This window comes from Nothobranchius furzeri, chromosome 11 (assembly GCF_043380555.1).
Source record: "Nothobranchius furzeri strain GRZ-AD chromosome 11, NfurGRZ-RIMD1, whole genome shotgun sequence".
Lineage (NCBI taxonomy): Eukaryota > Metazoa > Chordata > Actinopteri > Cyprinodontiformes > Nothobranchiidae > Nothobranchius > Nothobranchius furzeri.
This window is the reverse complement of record NC_091751.1, coordinates 48,244,980-48,264,607: the sequence shown is the minus strand read 5'-3', so window position 1 is coordinate 48,264,607 and position 19,628 is coordinate 48,244,980. Positions and strand designations below refer to the sequence as shown.

The window sequence follows — 19,628 nt, the reverse complement described above, 5'->3', positions numbered from 1 at the left end:
AAGAAAAAAAAGGAAAATGTTTTGTAATTCACAAATCCCAACTCCTAACTTCCCAGACTTCCATATGAAGCATCTTGGAATAATAAAATTCACCAACACTCCCAAGTCTGGGACACACTGTGGGAACATTGAATAGCTCTTATGTTATCGTTCAGTTTGAGCCACATTTATAATATTTTTTATTTGGCAATTAGGGCTGCACAATACATCACAAATGTATCGTCATTGCGATATCGGCATGCTCAATACGTATATCGCAAGTCACATCATTATCGCAATAAAAATCTTTGTTATCGCACATCGCAGGGTTTCCTAATATCGTTCAGCAATAAGGGCAATCAAGATCATTTATTTCTTAACAGTACAACTCATATTTATTGTTAGACTACAAATGACCCTATAAAAAGATGCTTTCTTGTCTTTATATGCAAAATGCGGTTAAACAGTACATGCAAACGGACTTAACACCTGTATTGTATCCATTTTAATTTAAATCTGCATCTAAGTCATGTTAAAGGTGCAGTATGTAATAATATAGTGATAATTGTACTTATTGCTTCATAAGTAATAACGTACATATTGCAAAGGTTTTCATTGCTAGAATAAAATCAGGGAAAACACATCTCATGTTATTCTTCAAAAAGCTGATTCTGCCCATGTCACCCAAAAAAATAATTGGTTTTTCTATTTCACTTTGTATATTTCAACTTAAATTGTGTAGTGTTTTCTCCATTGATGCAAAAATAAATTTTCTTAAAGAAATTACACCTTTACAGGTTTTGACAAGTTGTAAGTAAATAAAATCATTTTTTATGAAGTAAATAATCCTAACAAGTTGGTTTGGGGTCTTACATTGAATAAAAACATGGAGGCTGCTTTATAAACATGAGGGTTATGGTTTCAGGGTGCTTGCTTGTATATTTTAATAATGCACTTATTGTCCAGTTTAAAATGTTAAAATAATTCATGCACACATGCAAGGGAAACATTCGATCCATCAAAACTAATGAATGATGAAAAGATTTGTTGAGATTAAAAATATGCTCTGGTTTTATCATTGATGAACATAATTACGTTTCATGTTGTTTATTCTGACCGACTTCTGTCTTTGTTTTGATCCTTTTTTCTAGCCTTGTACGTTCTCCAAAGCCTGGGCATCCTAACAAATGCAGCATTATGCAGAGTGTATCCCTGGAAACCATTTCAGTACACATTCCTTTGATACAGTGTTGCTTTGAAGCTAAAAGCTCTCTGTCCCTCTCTACAAACATGTCTCCCCGTGTTCTCTCTTGCTTTCATTGCGCCGCTCATTTCCTTTTCTTCTTCACCCACTTGTTTTCTGTCTTCTCTTGTTCTTCTAGTTAACTCTCTCCACCCTCTTTTTTTTCTTCTTTGTCCTCAGTGGGGCGTTTGCTGATCGAGTTCAGTTCCCAGATGACGATGGAACGAGTGCAGAAAGAAAACCCGAATGTCACAGAGGGAGGTCGATATACTCCCCCCGACTGTCGGCCAAGATGGAAGGTCTGTGTTTACATTGGAGCTTGAGCATTTTACACAGCAAACACATTTCTGCACACAGAAAAAAAAAAATGGGGGAAATTTTAAATAAAAGTTAAAACTCAGTTAATATATTTTCTATGCCCATTTTGCCTGGTGAGCAGTGGCAGCTCGTCCATAGGGGGAGCTGGGGTGCCGCCCACCATTACATGAAGAGAGAGAAAAATCAAAAAAGTACATAAAACAACAATACATTCATGTATTTACTGTACATGTGTCAGATTTGTATAACTGAATGTGCCAACATGCAATCTGAATTATTTACACATCTTTTTGACCAGCTGTCTCACATTAAACAGTGAATTTCCTCCACCACACTCTCTGGTTTCACTCCTAAGGCACTGGAGAAAGCGCCCCTGAACTGCAGCTAAACAACCAATCACATTTGGTTGCTAGAGAAAACTGTAATATTTTGGGCCAATCAGCATCCGGAAATTAAATGCCTCAGCTAAAATGCTAGAATGTGCTGGATCTCATTTTCACTCTCTCTGTCACTTCCTCATTCACTCTCTGTTGGTTTAATATAAAGCAAAAATCATAACTGTAGCTGTAAATTGTGTTTATTTGTTCATATTTAATAGGATTATATTGTTTAAAACAGCATTTCCAATTGAATTTCTTTGTCGTGTTACTGCCACATACTGGCCGAGATGAATATTGCATATTGAGGTTCAAGGTTTTGAGCAGATGATTAATTGAGACACACAGACTTATTGTTTGCAGTCACCCTTAAAGTGGCAGTGCATAGAATTTCGCTATTTTTTAAAACATTACGGTAAATGTTGTTACCTGTGGAGCAGAAAGCATGCAACCTCTGTGTGACACCTCAGATTTTGATGGTCTTTCAGTTAATTCCATCGAGAGAATGCAATGTTGATTGTAATTTTCTGGAGCTGTAGTTTCCGGATCTGCTTGCGGTCCTGCGCCTGCCGATGATGTCATCATACTACGGAAATAATGGTCAGCCAAAATAAATTGCATCTCTTTTTTGATTCCATTCTTTCACATATGTTTTGGAAAGAGTTTAGCAGTTTTGCTCATTTTTCTTACTGCCTAAATATTTTCGAACATGATCATGTAACATCCGTAAGTCGTATGTGCAGCCAATCGTCTAGTGTGACGTCATCGACAGGTGAAGGACCCAGAGTCAGCCAGAAGAAAACATGGCGTCAAATAAAGCGACCCCCAAAGGCACTAAGCCTAGTGGTGCTCACTCCTCACCCCTGCCATGTGGACCCAAGGGATAAACCATCAATCCTGCTCAGTGGTCAACTTTCCTGGCGGGGTCACCCATGAGTACAGTGGGAGGGTTAAAGGCTCACACAGTGGGCTTGCGTATTTATTTGAGTGTTATTGCAACTTTACTCAACTTTATCTGTAAATTAAAAATTTTACTTAATTAAAACTGCTTATTTGGAGGAGGGAAATGACTGGTTGTTTTGGAATTGTAGCCATTTTCAACTGTTGGCTTTAATACTTAATATGGACTAAGAGGGGAAATATTTCACATACTGCTGCCCCAATAACTGCTCTGAACTAATCCTTACATTTAACCTCAGTTTTTATGGTCAATATTAAAATTACAATTATCTACCATGAATGCATGAACGCAATACTTTAGCGTGTTCGTCTAAACAAGCGTTTTCAAGCACAAATTTATGTAAAGCAATATGTCGTCTCTTTTTCAAACTTTTCTCTCCTCGCTGACATCAGAGTTTCATCACTAACACACTCTGCTTTTAACATTTTTAAAGCTGAAGATTTTAATTTGAAAGAAAAGCCTAAAATATTCAGAGATCACATTTTAAATAGTATAATGTTTCTAAATTAATTCAGCAGGTGGCAGTATTGTGATGCTTAGTTTATTCATATTCAAATCAATACAGACTACAACCAAATACCTGAACTCAAGCTTCTTTAGGTTTTCCAAAACACATTAAGACACAAAATATCACACTTAAAGTCTTGATTGATCAATAAATAAAGCATGATGCTATAAAAGCAGCGAAAAGCTGCAACAGAAGTTTGAACGCCAGGAGTCTGTGCAATAAAACAAATCTTTTCAAGGGCATTGATGCCATATCAGGGTATAACACTTTATAGAAATAAATGATGGATACTGCAACAGAGAGCACATGTGGTTAAAATGAAAAATGACACAAGTTTACTTTGTCATTTGCAACAGATGTCATCAGTGTTTGGTCCTTGTTCTGCTGTTTTAAAATATGAGTTTAGTGGGAGGGAGTGTGTGTCTATTGCAAGACTTGGTCGCAAAGCAGAATGTATCGAAGTGGCTAATAACAAGTAGTTTTTTGTTGATTACATGCTTTTGTGATTAATTAGAGCCACATTTAAAATTGAAAAACAAATGTTATATAATTGCACAGCCCCAACTGACACAGAGACAGGAGAGAACAATTACTCAATTTTCAGTATTAATTTTAATGGAATAAAAGAGGCAAAATGTGGGTAAAATTCAGTAAAAGAGTGAATTAAGACCTGATTCAGCTGCATGTGCGATATGCATGCACCTCAACGCTTGATAAAACTGTGACATCTGTAATCATATGGTCCCTCTTTGGGTATAGAGTCACAACAGGCTCTGAAAGGAGACACATCTGGATTGAAAATGTAGAAAACGGTAATAAAACAATCACAACATCATTTTCTAACAGTAGTGTGTATTTTACTAGTCTTTAAAATATTAGGTAAAACTTTATGTCATATTCACTACTTTAAAGCATCAACATTGTTTTTCATTACTGTCTGCTTCATTTACACTGAATCAGGCATCAAGACGTCCTCCACGTGATCTAAAGCAGGCAACCCATGTCACCCTGTTGTGTTATGATGTTTTTGTGCATGTGCTATAAATCAGTAAATACTGAGACTATATATGATAGTTTGTCTTAATATTTCTGTGCTAAGACAAGCATGTAATCTGAAAATGTCCTCGATTTTTAAGGTGGCCATCATCATCCCGTTTCGTCACAGAGAAAACCACCTGAAGTACTGGCTTCACTACCTCCATCCCATCCTCAGACGGCAGAGGATCGACTACGGCATCTACATCATCAACCAGGTAGGCGTCTGAGAAAGACTCTGATGTGGCCAACTGGTTGAGTAATGGACTTCATCATCAGTAGACATGAATGATTTGCTGAACCTTGTTTAACAATGTTTAATGTAAAGTTTGGTAAAGAGAACCAGCTCTACAAGAGGTTATTTTTGCAACACAGTCAGATAAATTCAGAGCTAAAGACAAGTAGTCCTGTGGGCGTGGTCTCTGTGGAAGTCAGAACCACAGTTCTGCTCAGAACTGGCTCTAAATGAATCCACGAGCTACCTGATCATCTTTGACCGCTGCAACGAAATGTCAGGAAATCCTAAAAGAAATCATCTGTGCACCACCAGATCATTTTTAAGGCTGACCATATTCAACCAAAAAGTTGTACATGCAAAAACCGTGCATGTACAAACTACACATGTTACCTAAAGGTGGCGCCAAAACTTAACCAAACAGAATACAAGAAAGACCAGTTTCATATTTTAATGGTGACTTGTTCAGTTTTGTTCAATTTATCATGCAAGTTGGCACAGAAAGCCTTGAAAACCTGAACGTTACCTTTTGTTTTCCTTTGAATAGATGGGTGACATGCACCACTCTTTATCGCCACCTGTTGGAGTGGAGCCTGAAATTATAAAATGATGAGCTAAACGTTGCTGTTCCTCCTAGCGTCTCAAACTACCAAAAACAGCTTTTACAAATTAAAATGACTTACAAATTAATTCTGTCACACATCATAATAATACTAATAAAAATGTATTTTATTTTATTGGAGTCTTTCATGACACTCTAGGTCAGCTTACTGTAAAAACAAAATGGAATAAGTGCAACATGAAAAACAAGCAATAACAGTAGTAAATTATATAATAAAATAACCTAATAAAAAAATTATGGGTAGAGGCCGACCAATATTGATTGTTCTGTTGCTGATGCTGTTGTCGACATGTTCAGCTGGTATCCGATATGTATTGCTCGTTTTTTCCTCCTTATTTTTGTGTGAAAATGCACTAATAACATTGGTTGATGCACAAAATGTCTGAAACTAAATCAGTTTTTGAACTGAGTTGAACCAACTGTTAAATCTTAAGTTTGTCCACTGATCAGTGTTAAAGTCACCTAAATAAAAGTTCATTTAGAGTATTTATCATGTATGTTATTAATGAACGTAAAAATACATTTAAATTAAATAAGCAACAGTTATGAGCTGCCTGAGGACTTAGCAAGGACAAATATCGGCTGGTCAATCTATTGATCTACCCCTTAATTTGGGTAAAAGATAATAAAAAAGCACTTTCATGTCATGCATTTCTGTTGCATGGGATTATGGGGGAAATAATCAGAATTCTGCAGCTGCTCTCAGGTATTTTAAATCAATAACTTGTTTAAAATAAACTTTTACTACTGAAGAAACTTATAATGCTGGTGCACAAACTTCCAAAAGCTCAATGTTCCTTATTATATTAGACTCCAAAATCGAAAACAAAACCTCCTCTGAGTATATCTGTTCCCTTCTGTTTGCCACACGCCTCATCCCAGCAGAGGGATTCTAAATAATGTTGTAACACTCTGGGAGCTTTCCACAGTGCATTTGGCAAGAATTCCTCTTCTTGTACATTACGGGTAATGAGATCTTCTTACTGGCCTTTTGCTCCCCTGTGTGCTTTGTGTAACTCCTTAATCACCCCCCCCCCCTGTGGAAAGGACCTTTGGTTCCGCCTGCCCTGCTGCGCTCGGCTCTGGATGTGGCTGTGCTCCAGTGTCTTCCTCATAGCTCCCCTTCAGCGCTCACGAAAACAAACACTCCTTGTCAGATTTAACGCTGTCAGCAATTGTCAGAGGTGTAGGAGTGGGTGCAACAGTTGGACTCATTTTTAACTTAACTTCTTTGATTGCCTTGAGCTCATCTTTCACTGAGGCTTTTACCTTTGGAACTAAAATGGTTTCTGGTTTCAAGATGAGGGTCTGACGCTCACTAAGAAGATTACGTAATTTCACAGAAGCTCTCATCTCATTGCCTCCGAACTATTAGAGTTTACAATAACAGTGAACGTGTCATACACACTGGTGCTGGTGTTTAATTCCACGGGAGGGGAGTGCATGTGGGAAAAATCAAATGAAAACCGTGGACAAAAGCTGAGTTAAAGCTGTTTGTTTTTATTTTATTCATGCATCATTTGGAAAAAAATAAACAATGAGTGAAAACATCAAAGGATTTTACAACAATTATAACTTTTTGGATGGACAGTATGTCAATGAGCACAAGGGGAAGGAAGGAAGGAAGGAAGGAAGGAAGGAAGGAAGGAAGGAAGGAAGGAAGGAAGGAAGGAAGGAAGGAAGGAAGGAAGGAAGGAAGGAAGGAAGGAAGGAAGGAAGGAAGGAAGGAAGGAAGGAAGGAAGGAAGGAAGGGAGGGAGGGAGGGAGGGAGGGAGGGAGGGAGGGAGGGAGGGAGGGAGGGAGGGAGGGAGGGAGGGAGGGAGGGAGGGAGGAAGGAAGGAAGGGAGGGAGGGAGGGAGGGAGGGAGGGAGGGAGATATTTTAATGGTGTGAATGACTAAGAAAACACATTTTTCAAAGATTATTTCTGATTATAATAAGTCTGAGTGTTTCATGCAGGCTGAACATGAAAATTGTCTCCTACATGCATCTCCAAGCCTATTGAACTAGACCAAAATCTTGCTTTGGAAAGTTTGGTTTAGGAACACTCCATAAGAACCCCTAGCTGCATTCTGGTTGACCAATCACAGCTCTCTATTGGGGTTTCAAACCAGTAGATCTCTGTGATTGGTCCAGAGTGGTGGGACAATCACAGCGCTGTATAGGCTTTGTGGGTCAATCAGGACCCTCTATTCGTCTGGTGGGCAGGATGATGCGACTGAGTGAAACAAGATGGTGACAGCTCATCCGAAAAGGCTTTTACATCAATTTTGGACTTTTTGGACTTGGGCTTTATTAGAACCAGACACAGATAGATGTATTTACTGTAAGTCTTTTATTTAGAAAAGGGTTGTACTTTTGCCTTCTTCAACAGCGGATTGCCTCATTTACGGACATCCTTTGCGATGAGTACGTAACGTATGTTGTTCATTGTCCAGTAGCATGCGGAGATTGTGTGAAAGACAGTAAGAAAGAAGTAATTTATTCCTTCTAGAGGCCACTGCAAATGCAATGATTAAATAAGTGAACCACACCTTTAAGGAAGGAAAAATTTGACGGGCAAAGTTAAGGAGGAAGGTTAATTGAAGGAAAAATGAAAAATAAGGAAAGGGGAAGAATTTAAGGAAGGGATACTATAAGGAATAGAAGGAAGGGAATTGTTGAATGACTGAAGATAACTGAAGAAAGGAGGACAAGAAGGAAGGATGAAAAGGATGAAGGAAGAAGAGGAGAGAAGAAGTAATTTAATCAAAGGAAAGGACAAAAGAAGGAAGGAAGCTATTTAAAAATAGAAAATGGAAAATCTTTCACACATTAGGTTAATTTTAGAGCTTCAGCCTAGGGCAGCTTAACCCACAGCCTCCAGCTGAGTGGATGGCTGTTTACTGACTCCAGCTTCAGATCTGCTCTGTAAACTGGTTTAATCTGACTTTAGACGGTGGTTCATTTAGGCCTGAGCATCCTCCTCACTTCAAACAGACCCTGTTTCATTGTCCAGCAGCAGATTTCTGTTGAACCATCAACATTTACTCTGAGAGGTCAAAGTCCACCTTGTTTGAAGTGGAAATATCATGTGTTTATGTTTGAAACATGGTTGTACTTGTTAAAACACACTGAGCGGCCCTTGGTGTAAACAACTTGAGTTATGAGGTTAAATCCTTACCTTCTGTTTTTTTAAATGCTTTCAGACTCACACAGATACCTCCTGTGAGCTTATGCACTTATCATTACGGATGTTCAACTGCATCCAATTACAGTTTAAAGTTTTATACATGCATGCAATGAAAAGGCAATATTGCACGATGGGCGATTAAACCTTTACACCGGCGGACGCTTCCGGAGAGGACGGTGGAGAGCGTTTTTCTATTGTGCTCGCTCAAGTGTTAAATGAGCAAAAAACTAGAAGTGTGTGTGTGTGTGTGTGTGTGTGTGTGTGTGTGTGTGTGTGTGTGTGTGAGAGAGAGAGAGAGAGAGAGAGAGAGAGAGAGAGGTAATGTTGATCATTTTCCCTCTCTAACCTTTTCCTTACTAACAGATGATGAATGTCATGTCCTTAGAGTGAAAACAGGTTTCGTTGGAAGTGAAGCTTTTAAAGGTACATCTGCTGTTGGTCTGTTTAACATCATTTTCTCTGAAAAGACTGAATGTCTGATTGTTGCCACTGAGAGTGTGGTTCCTCTAATCAGTCTAGCCACGTATAATGTGTGTGTCCTGGGCGTTAACATGCTGGAACAAACTAACTACTTTCTCTTTAGGATCTCCTTTAACTTATTTCCCCTTCAGGCGTTGCCACAGCGAATCATTATAAGTCCCAATTCACAGCAACATTTCAAACAGAAACATGGAGCCAGCCAACAGTGAAAGGTACGTTAATAAACACAGAGAAATTACAGACGGACAGCAAAATGTCAGGGTTTCTCATTCTTTAGCACTAGAACAGACCGCACCAATCATAGACATGAATGCGTAGATGCGCCGTCGCTGCCGTATTGGGTGTTTTTCTCACTCTCCAAACCAAACTGGAGTCAACATTTTAATTATCATGCCATATACCATATATCTGATTTTGTTAAAAATTATAATTAAATATATATTTTAGTTGCGTAAACTTCTTCTTCAGTAGAAATAAGCACACTGCGGGTGATGGGAGACCCATCCAAGATGGCAGCTCAGTCCACTTTGCGTCTAGGGGTAAGAATTGATAGGTTTTTATTAATATCAATGGCATGTCAATTCTGTCCATCGATCCAACTCCTTATTAAGTGGTTCAATAGGTGACAACAAACTAATTGCACATGGCCTCCTGCCTTATAACTGCCACTTTATTTATGATAAATAATCAGTTGTACCTGCATCGGTTGGAGAGATCTTTCCAAATGCTCTCCTTTTGTCATGTTCTGCCCCTGCCTTCCTGACTGTGTCCCTCTCCTGCCTCATTAGTCCCTATTGGTTTCACCTGCCCCTTGTTAGCCTGCCCATGTGTTCCTCATTTTCCCCGTGTATTTATACCTCCCTCCATGTTGCTGTCCTTTGTCAGATCATTGTTGTGTTTTCACCGTGTTACGTTTGCTCCTGCTGTACCATCCTACCTGCCATATTAATTAAACCATTTTTATTTTTTCATCCGTTGCCTGCTCTTCTGCCTCCGGAACCCCCACCACACATGGTCCACCATCTCCATCCTTCCAAACGTGACACCTTTATGCTCCTGTGAAGGCAGAGTCTTCTTGTTTGTGCGGTGTTGCTGTAGATTTTACAGAGTGAGAAAAATCTCATCTCAGTTCGAACTGTTGCTGCTGCAGTCTGCTAGTGTGGAGGTGTACATATATGAGGTAAATGATGCTAACATGATAGGCAGTGTTAGTTACCTGCAGTATTAACAGAAGAGATGACGTGCAATCGTTACCGCTGCTACTTTGAAATTCATTAGTCCAGAGCGGGTCAAAACACGTCATTAACTCTACGTTATTGCATATTTTGTGCGCCATTGCATATTCGTAGTGTTTCCTCCCCAAGAAAAACTTGGACACGTTTTTCCTTTTTCTTCTCATTTTAAAGTTTTGCTGATCAGTATCAGATCGGGACTCGGTATCGGCAGTTACTCAAAATCAAATGACTCATTATCAGATCGGGAGCAAAAAAGTGCGATTGGAACATCTCTATATACATAATTATTTTGGTGGAAAAACGACTTTATCGCATAACTGGTGTTAGAACCTAGAAATATCTGTGACCAGAAGGCCGGCCGGTGTGTTCCAGGATGTTTTAGGCTTTATTTTCACCTTAAAAATATTATTTTACTAATTTCCAACAATTAAAAGAAACATCAAAACCTCAGAAGTTTAAAATAGTTATCTAAACTATTTCTCTCTGACCATTATGAGGCTGTGCAGTTTAGTAAGAATAGCTCTATATTTGTGAGGGCAAATGGTCAAATGTCATCTCCTGCTATTTTAGTTTGCTTCAATTTTAAGTTTTTTTCTGTTTTCTCCACCAAATCGCTGGCTGTGCCTTCAGCCTGACACTTAGCTATCATCTCCCTCTGAAAAACGATGCTAGTGAGGTAGAGTGAGTAGGCGTTGCAGCGGGATCATGCGGAAAATGATGTAGCAACCTTGCTGTTCTGCCCTGCTGCTCGGTTTCCTCTCTGCCTGCTGAAGACCGGAGCCAGTTCTTGTTGGCCATCGACACAGTGTGTGAACTGGAACAAAGCCCAGAGTGAGGCAGGGAGGAAAGAGGTGCAACAAAAACAAACAAAAATGAAAAAAAAAAGTGAAAATTGGTGTGTGTGGGGGGGTCTCAGAGATGGTGAAGAGCCATCTGCTTATTGGACTTTTTTTTTTTTTACATGAACTTAAGGTTAATCCTGTGATTAAACCCATTATCGATTTATTCATTTTACCACTTGAGAGATCTTCCGTTAGTGTTTCCTTTGGTTTCACTTCTAGTTTTTTAACTGAGACCTCAGAGTGTTTCTCTTCTTCTTTTTGCAGTTAACCAGAATAACATCACGGTGTCTTGGTGCACAAATAAAATATGACTCAGCACTTCCACTCCACTAGAATAAGTCAAGAACATATGTAGGGTTTGGTAAATTGAGTGCTTTAAGAGCTCAATATATTACCTCTATTTATGACCAATAAGCTGTGATACTCTATCTAAATATAGAATATCAACCTGCTTGGTCTTTGTGTGTTTAATCAGAAGATTCTAGGATTCATTGTTTATTCAGGGATTGTAAACACTTTGTTTTGATTTAAGGAAAGAGTCAGGTTTGTAAAAGTAAGAATTTATTCCTCAAACAATTAAAACATGACAAGTTAACTAACATTTACTGTGAGTGGATGAATCTAGATGGAGTAGATGTGGTATATGGTGCCTATGTGTGAATGCGATGTCATCAGAACTTCCGTATCTAGGAAAGCTGAGTTCTGGATGTAAAAGAATTTGGTTTGCGTTAAGCTATGAAGTTGATTCTTATCAAAAACATCAGACGCAATCACACTGCGTTCTACCTCACCCCCCTCGGAGACCCTCTTCACGGATCAGGAGGTCATTGAGGTCGGATGACCTCTTAGCACCCAGGTCCAGTAGATTGACCACAGCGCTGACTTCTCCAGTCCAGAGATGTCGCCAGGCACACAGGTTGGATGGAACCGTTTGCGTCTAGACCCTTAAGGAGTCGGGACAATATCAGCTTTTTCTGCAGGAACTGTTTGCTGTGTCAGCTTGCAACAACCTTGACAGCGTGTCAAGGCTGCTTCTTAGTTAAAGAGAATTCACCACGGACGGCTGTTTCCGTAGCTTCCTCTAGAACTCTGTAGAGCTGGAACTGGAACTGCAACTGCTGAATCACCAGAGTGATTCTGTTTTAATGTTCTCATGTTATGATTTGTGTGGCCAACCAGAGGTTGACATGTTGAGGAATATTACCAAGACAACCTCAGAAAACACGCCTTCTTTCAGATACCGGATGCTCTGATCTGGGATAAAGAAATATCCATGTGTCACGCGTTTGACTTAACTTTAAAGAGCAAGTAACGTCTAAATTAACTTTTTTTTGCTGATGAACTGTATAAATGAGTGTCTAATAGTGTTTTAAATGTGTGTATTCATTATTTTAGCATTTTGGTGCATTTTCTTAAAAAATTAAAAATTCTGCCTAAATACCACAGTATAGCTCCACCTTCAGCTTAAAACATAGAATTTGACTCATTTTGAATAAATTTTAGCCAATGGCTAAAGAGTAAGATACTACGTAATCCAGTAGAGTACTACGTAGCAGCTCTGTGTCAACGTTATAAAAGCATCGGGAGTCTCGGCCACGCCTTGTGGCGAGTTGGGAGTTGGATTTGCATGAGAGTGTAGGAGGCTAGCCGTAGTTCAGCATTAGCATATAGCATTAGCATATCCTAGTCTTTAGCATAGCTTTTAGTGTTATACATACTTATTTAGTGTTAGCTTGGCTGTTGGATATTGTAGTTTAGTTACTGTTTGGCTGTTAGTGTAATTAGGAAAGTAGTTCGGGTTTAGTGCTCCATATCGTGTTAGCATGGTGAGATGGTGTAGTGTAGTATGGTTGCGGAGCTCTGTCGGGTTGCACTCCTTTCCGCTGGACTTAGAAATTAGGCGCCAGTGGTTGCGTGTCTGGAAAAGATTCAGCTCCCGCCTGGTGCTGTAGTTTGCAACCAGCATTTTACCCGCGATTCTGCACGTCTCCGTTCCAAGAGGGAGGCTGTGCCCACCGTGGCTCTTCCGCGATTTAGATGCAGCCCACCGACTCTGCTCCCCCACCATGACGGGCTACAGTCTGAGGTGAGTAAGCTAAATAAAAGTTTTAACATCTTCTAAAGACAATTTCCTACCTAAATGCAAAGTTTGAGAGACGTGGTTCACTCCATTTAGCTAATATCAGTCTGCACTGCCTTCGGGCTGATTTGTCAAGTTCACAAAATGTGGAACGGGATGTAAGGTTAGAATCAGCGGCGAATCGGAACATATCTCGAAGCCCTGGCCGACAAAACGGTCCACATGACTGTCAGGCTCAGAGAAAATTCGGGTTGTTTTTGTGTCAGTCGGTAATTCAGCAACAGTGACTCTAAACTGACGCAGCACTAGTTGACAGACAGCATTACAGCGTGAAATCTAGCACAGCGTGACCCGGTTCCGTGAGGAATTCTGTTCAGGAGGTCGCATTTCAGGGTCTCCACATCATATGTGACTGACTTTTACTTTATAATAACATCATACACTAGGAATGTTATAAAGCGCCTATATGGGACAGTTTCGTTTGTATTTTATCTGACTTTATAAACATCAATGTGCTTCTATTTTTTTTCAGGCTAAATCTACCCAAGACACTGGCTGTCAGACTGATTTAGTAATCTGCAAGAATGCACTTGTCCAGGCTGACGTGGTGTTACCCGTAGCAAAGGTGAATTATTTTTAATAATCTTCTATGTAAACATTTTATTACCTTCTAGTTTTAATTTGTTTTACAGATTGTTACAAGTGATTTTATGCTCTTTTAAACATTTATAAATGTGCTGCTTCTTTGTTTTTATAGAGCTCACAGCCTCAGTGTCTTGTGACACAGGGACCATGACAGAAATTCATCTTCCAGAAGGTCCCAGAGCATCCACACCTCCTGAAAAGACCACGGTGTGAGGTGTCTGCTGTTGATTCCAGCTTCCACCTCAGTGACAGTGCAAGCTCAGTGAACTGTTCAAGGTAAAAAAAAAATTTAAACATTTCTGAATTTTTAAGATATTAACAATTAAATAAGTATGTGATTACATCATGAAGGAGGCTACTGATTCTGGCCCTGTGACACTTGGTGGTCACCACCAGGTGGTGACGTGTGAGCTGATTCACCTGGTAAATAACTTTTAAATTAAATATTTTGTTTTTGCTATCAAAAGTAAATTAACTAATAACCTGCATTACTGCAGGACACTCAGTAAAATATGGACTCTACACCATGAGGCAGGCACACGTTAATAACTCTATAAGAGCACATAAGGTAAGCAACACCACATATTATTTTTATTACTGTACACTGTCCTGGATTTGTTTTCTTTCTGCATGATTTGTTTTCTTTCTGCATGATTTGTTTTCTTTCTGCATCTCATCATTAGCCTGGCTGATCACCTGATAACTCCTGTCATCTGGTTATGACAGCATGAGGATGTCCTCACACACCTGTAACCTATCAGCTCATCTGGCAGAATAGAGAGAGAAGAGACAACACCACATCTCCTGTTCCTGGAAAGCCTTCAGCCATCCTTCGATGACTGAGAACCTCCATCAGCTCTGTCTCCTGTCTGCCTACAATTATTATAATAAATATTGTGTTTGACAAGTTTTTTGTGCTGCCAAATATCTCATTTTGATTCCAGTTTTGATATTTTAATGGATATTTATAAATTACATTAATTGAATTATCACATTGTCGCATGTTTAACTAGCTCTATTGTGATGAACTAAACTAGCACCTCACTGTTAAAAGCTCGTTTTAATTTCAAGCATGTTTAAGTATTTATGGACATGAACAAAAACAGGAAATATATAAATTGAGATTTATTTAATTAATATAACAAATAAGGGGGAAAGAGTCATTGAAAGGCACATTCTTCTGGAAGTTCCTGATCCCGACGACATCAGCAGGAGACCAGCTGCAGGCACCAGAGGATCACCTGCAACCAAGAGCAGCTAGTATCAGTAAATAAATAATGAAATCAGGGCAGTTTTAATGGGCTGAACACATTACAGAATAATTTTCTCATGGTATATTTTCATAACTTTATGCAGCAGACTAGCTTGAGCCCAGATCTCCTGGAGAGCTGCTATCCAGCACGTTTCAGTGGATTTTCCTGCTTTAACAGGTTAGATAAGCTGTTAAGCAGCTCAGCTGTTTGTTGCTGATTAAAACCAGGTGTGTTGATGCAGATAAATCTCTAAAACATGCTGAATACTAGCTTTTTAGGGCCATGGAGACAAACCCTGCAGCTAATCCAATGCTATGGCTAACGGCTACTTACGTTCAGAGATGGGTCTGTTGGGTCGGTTCCAGTAATTTCAGGCAACTCACAAGCTCAAAACAATAAGGCTCATGTCCGCTTGTCTCCTCCAAATAGACTTGGTCCCTTTCTTCTCGAGTGTCTGGGTAAGGAGGGGGAGAAACGTCCTCCACTTCTAATGACTGCTCAGAGTGAAGGGAGCTAGCTTCGTCTAGTTAGCCGTCTCTTCGTCACTGCCACGGCTCCGCCCTCTCGGTCCTCCAGGCAACGCCTACTAATGTTGCAGTTTTCAAAATTGATACGTGGGTGGGGTAAGACTCTGAGGCGCACTTGACATGCACTTTAACTTTGTCCTTGTGTGAGTGTAGATGGTGATGGCCTCGTCATATCAACATGCTGAAACATATATAAATCAATGTAATCATAACATAACATTCATTTCAAACTTCAATCACTCAAGCACAGATTAATGAAAGCATTTAATTTATATTATAATTATTATACGTGACAATAAACAAACGTTTATTTAATGATTATTGAACTTATAAGTTTTAAATGTTCACATTATGTTTAAGAATTCATTCTTTGATTAAGCAACTAATCCGAGCTGCCAGTGTTCATTTTATTCAGAGGCATGAAGAGTCCTGTAGGACGATAAGGGAAGCTTGAGACCTTGAGGAGGGAACATCATTGTTGACAATACGTTATCATGTGTTCAGAGCTGCAGAGAGGCTCTGAGCTCCAGCTGATGGGATGAAGGCAGGCAGATTAAAGGAAACACATGCAGACTCGTGTCTCCATTTTGACCAGATGTTGAAGGGTCAAACTGTACATAAAAATTGACCATTACTGGACATTACACGTGCAATTAATTTAATCTTAGATTTTATCAGTAATGCTCAACATGCTTGTTTATTGTTTATTATTATTGTTGTTGTTGTTAATAAAAATAAAGAGGACTGAATCTTTTATAATTATTTTGCATCTGCCCAGAGACTATAAAGAATATTGATCCGATGAGCAACTCTTTTCCTTCCCTTCCTCCACCTCCTGAAACGTTGTGCTCTAGTTTTTGCTGTAATGCTGTTTTGTAGAGAAACTATACAGCTAAGTAATGTTCCTCCACATTCTGTACCCTTGGTAATACCCAGATGTGATAATGTAACTTGTGCAGAGAAAAATTATAGATTTAACATAAATAACGTTCTTCTTTGCTCCTTGCTTCTTTTCTTCAAGTGTTCCATGAGCCTTTAAAGAGCAAGTCACCCCCAAATGAACTTTTTTTGCTGATAAACTATATAAATGAGTGTCTAATCGTGCTGCAGACACATGTAGACAATAATGTAGCACTTTAGTGCATCAAGGTTAAAATAAAAAACTTCTGCCTAAAACTGTCAGTGTTGTGCTGTTAAAAACTCTGAATTTAAATCTGCCACCGCTATTGGCTAAAAGGTACACTATGACGTTTGCTGGTATATTATGATGTCATTGTGGACCTGTGTTTGTTAGCGGCTCCGCCCTCTCGGTCTCCTAGGCAACAGCATTTGTTTCATATTTCAAACAGGAAGTTTGCTCATTAAAAGCTTAATGTCTTTAGGTCTAAACATCTAATTCCATATCTGAAGGTGATTAATAGTGGGCCATTCCCATCTGTACTGGGTCGGCCCGGGCCGGGTAGCCCCAGTCGGCCCCAGCCTGGCCCGGTTGATTCCACACATCCTTGCCTTAAGCCCATGTGGGCTGATTCTACCCACCAATCAGAGGCTTGCTCTAATGGAAGGTGTGAATTTGCTGTCAGCAGTGGGTGTGTTGGCCCTGGTCAGCCTGAAGCAGACCCCCTCAAGAAGAGGGCTGAGAATGAGCCTTGGTTGGCCCGGAAAAAATACCAGGCCACCCAGATATGTAAACAACCTACGTTACCCGGCCCGGGCCGACCCGGTACGGATGGGAATGGCCCATTAGATGACAGTGGAAGTGTGGTCAGTTCTGGACAAAACTGATTTGGAAAAATTACACAAAATTTATGTTAATGCATTTTGTTTATCAAAAGTGACTTTTATATTCTGCTAAAGCTTCTTCTCGAGGTCACCGCAGCGGAATGACCTGAAACTGGGATCAAACTGGCAACCCTCAGATTACAGGATCTGCTCTTCCTCCTGAGCCACTGCCGCCCCAAGAGTTCCTCATTTCTAAATTAGCTATTATTTTTTCAGCTTTTGATTAGGTGGTCATTAGAACATTTTCAATCATATTTGTAAAATTTGTCAATAATACAGAAAAAAGACTGTTTGGATCTGAAAATGGTTCCTAAAGCACCACTAAGAAAAAAGCTTTGACTGCATCATTTTGATCTGCACATTATAACGTCAGGAACATTCTGTTCTTGCTAAAAAATAAGGTCTTATTTTTACACCTTTTGGCTTTAAAGTTGTGATGTTTGGACAGGTGCTCTTTACTCTTCAACGATCAGGAAAACATCCAAACTTTATGACCTTGCTTTTCAGAAAGCACAGAACAGATGCATCAAACCTCCAAACATCTTGACAAGCTCGTGTTAAAACGACCTGGAGACGCCACGCTGATTTAAACCCGTTCAGGGCTGCTTTTTTTAAATTTCACCTCAGACTCGCTTTTAAGCTGCAGCTCTGCCTCACATTGCTGCTGCACACTAGCCTAAAAGCCTGAATCCACGTTTTCTTGTCTTCCTTTTTCATGAACCCGTTGGAGGGGTAATATCACACTCAAAGTAATCCTCGGCACTGATTTTATTCCATTGTGAATTGTAATGGTGAGTGATGTGTTTTTCCTTTTAAAAGGAGTAGTCCTCTATAAATTATTATGTTCTCTTTCATGTTAAGTTCAGATTTAGTTTTTATCTGTTTTCTGCTTTGATTGGCAGCTACAGCAACACATGGAGGATTCTCGTGTCCAGCCTGCAGTGGGCTTCAGTGCAAATAATTTTGTATGTTTTCACCTGAGTCTCCAACACATACAGGTTAATTAGCTGCATAGTCTGAGGTTGTGAGCGCTCTTAGGAAAACCTGCAGAGAGCCTGAAGATGTTTGTGGTTGTTTGTTTCTGTGTGCTGGATTTCCTTTGCCTCTAACAATCGTATGCACTTCAAATAACATTTTGAGCTTGGAGATGATAAACTGAAAAGACGCAGAATTGCATTGAAAGCTTTTGCTCCTGAAAAAGATAAAATAAAATCAGCTAAATTACATCAACCCGTCTGGTTTTGTTTCAGTCATGTTTCGAATTTGAATACAGAAAATTCTCAAATTATTTAGAAAAGAATAGATTACAGCTAGAACAGTCCCTAAAATCCTCTGTGAAATTCTTTGTTCATAAAATTGGAGAACTACATCCAATGATGCTGATGTTTTTGTCTCAAATATGATTACAAATGTGACACAAATATTTGTTTGAATATTTGAGTTGCTTTTATAGAAGGATCTTTTTCTTTTAAAAATGAACAGTGAGGCTGTTTCATCAAAGAATAAAAAGTGGATCCAATAAAGATTAAAAGTATGCTTGGCAGTTTTGGCTTGTTTTAGCACCCCTAGTGTCCATTTAGTAGAACTAAAATGTGAGACCTATCTTCTCGCTGTTTGTTCGTCTTTTTCACATCCTAATCCAGGGGTCGGCAACCCGCGGCTCTGGAGCCGCATGTGACTCTTTCATCCATCTGATGCGGCTCTCTGCTTGTAGACTAATTAAGGAATATTTAATTACAATGTATTTTATTCATATTTCCATCTGTAGCCAATTCTAAATTTAAAGATTGTCTGCGTTAACGTGAACAGGTCACCTGCTTGTGCGTAATCAAATGTCTATAGGAGCTTTCTGAGCTAGATATGAGATTCTGGACTGTTCCTCAGACAGGCTCATGGATGCGTCGCAGTGTTGGAGACAGGAACAAGCACTATTCAGCCAAAGATTCATAATCAGGGAACATTTTTTAAGTGACAAGTCTCTGAGAGACCGGGTTTAGAACACACAGAATCTTCCTGCATGGTTCTGGTTCTGCAATGCGCTCCAAGCCCCCGATCTATCTTCAGCTCGCTGTCCACCTTGAGCTTGGTTTATGCTTGACGCATTTACTTTCCGCTTGGTGATGCAGCTCGCAGATGGAACGCGCTTCACAACTCGCAGCGTTTATGGTTCATGCGGCTTGTCTCTGCGGTGAGCCAATATTCTCCCAAACTGAACGGGGCAGCATGGAGGTCTACGGCATGCATCCAACACTACACCATAGTAGAAGTAAAAATTACTGTTGTTTACAACATGGCATTCCAGCATTTTTAACAGCGTCCTCATCTTTTCCGACAG

The 19,628-nt window shown here is 39.6% G+C and overlaps 1 protein-coding gene across 1 annotated transcript in view; it reads left to right on the top strand.

The window, feature by feature from the left end:
- b4galt2 (UDP-Gal:betaGlcNAc beta 1,4- galactosyltransferase, polypeptide 2) overlaps window positions 1-19,628 on the top strand; it is a 256,599-nt gene that overhangs the window by 120,186 nt on the left and 116,785 nt on the right. Inside the window, exons 3-4 of the mRNA XM_015956622.3 lie at window positions 1,403-1,521; window positions 4,523-4,639. Coding sequence (XP_015812108.1) covers window positions 1,403-1,521; window positions 4,523-4,639 — 236 coding nt within the window. The remainder of the gene's footprint in view (window positions 1-1,402; window positions 1,522-4,522; window positions 4,640-19,628) is intronic.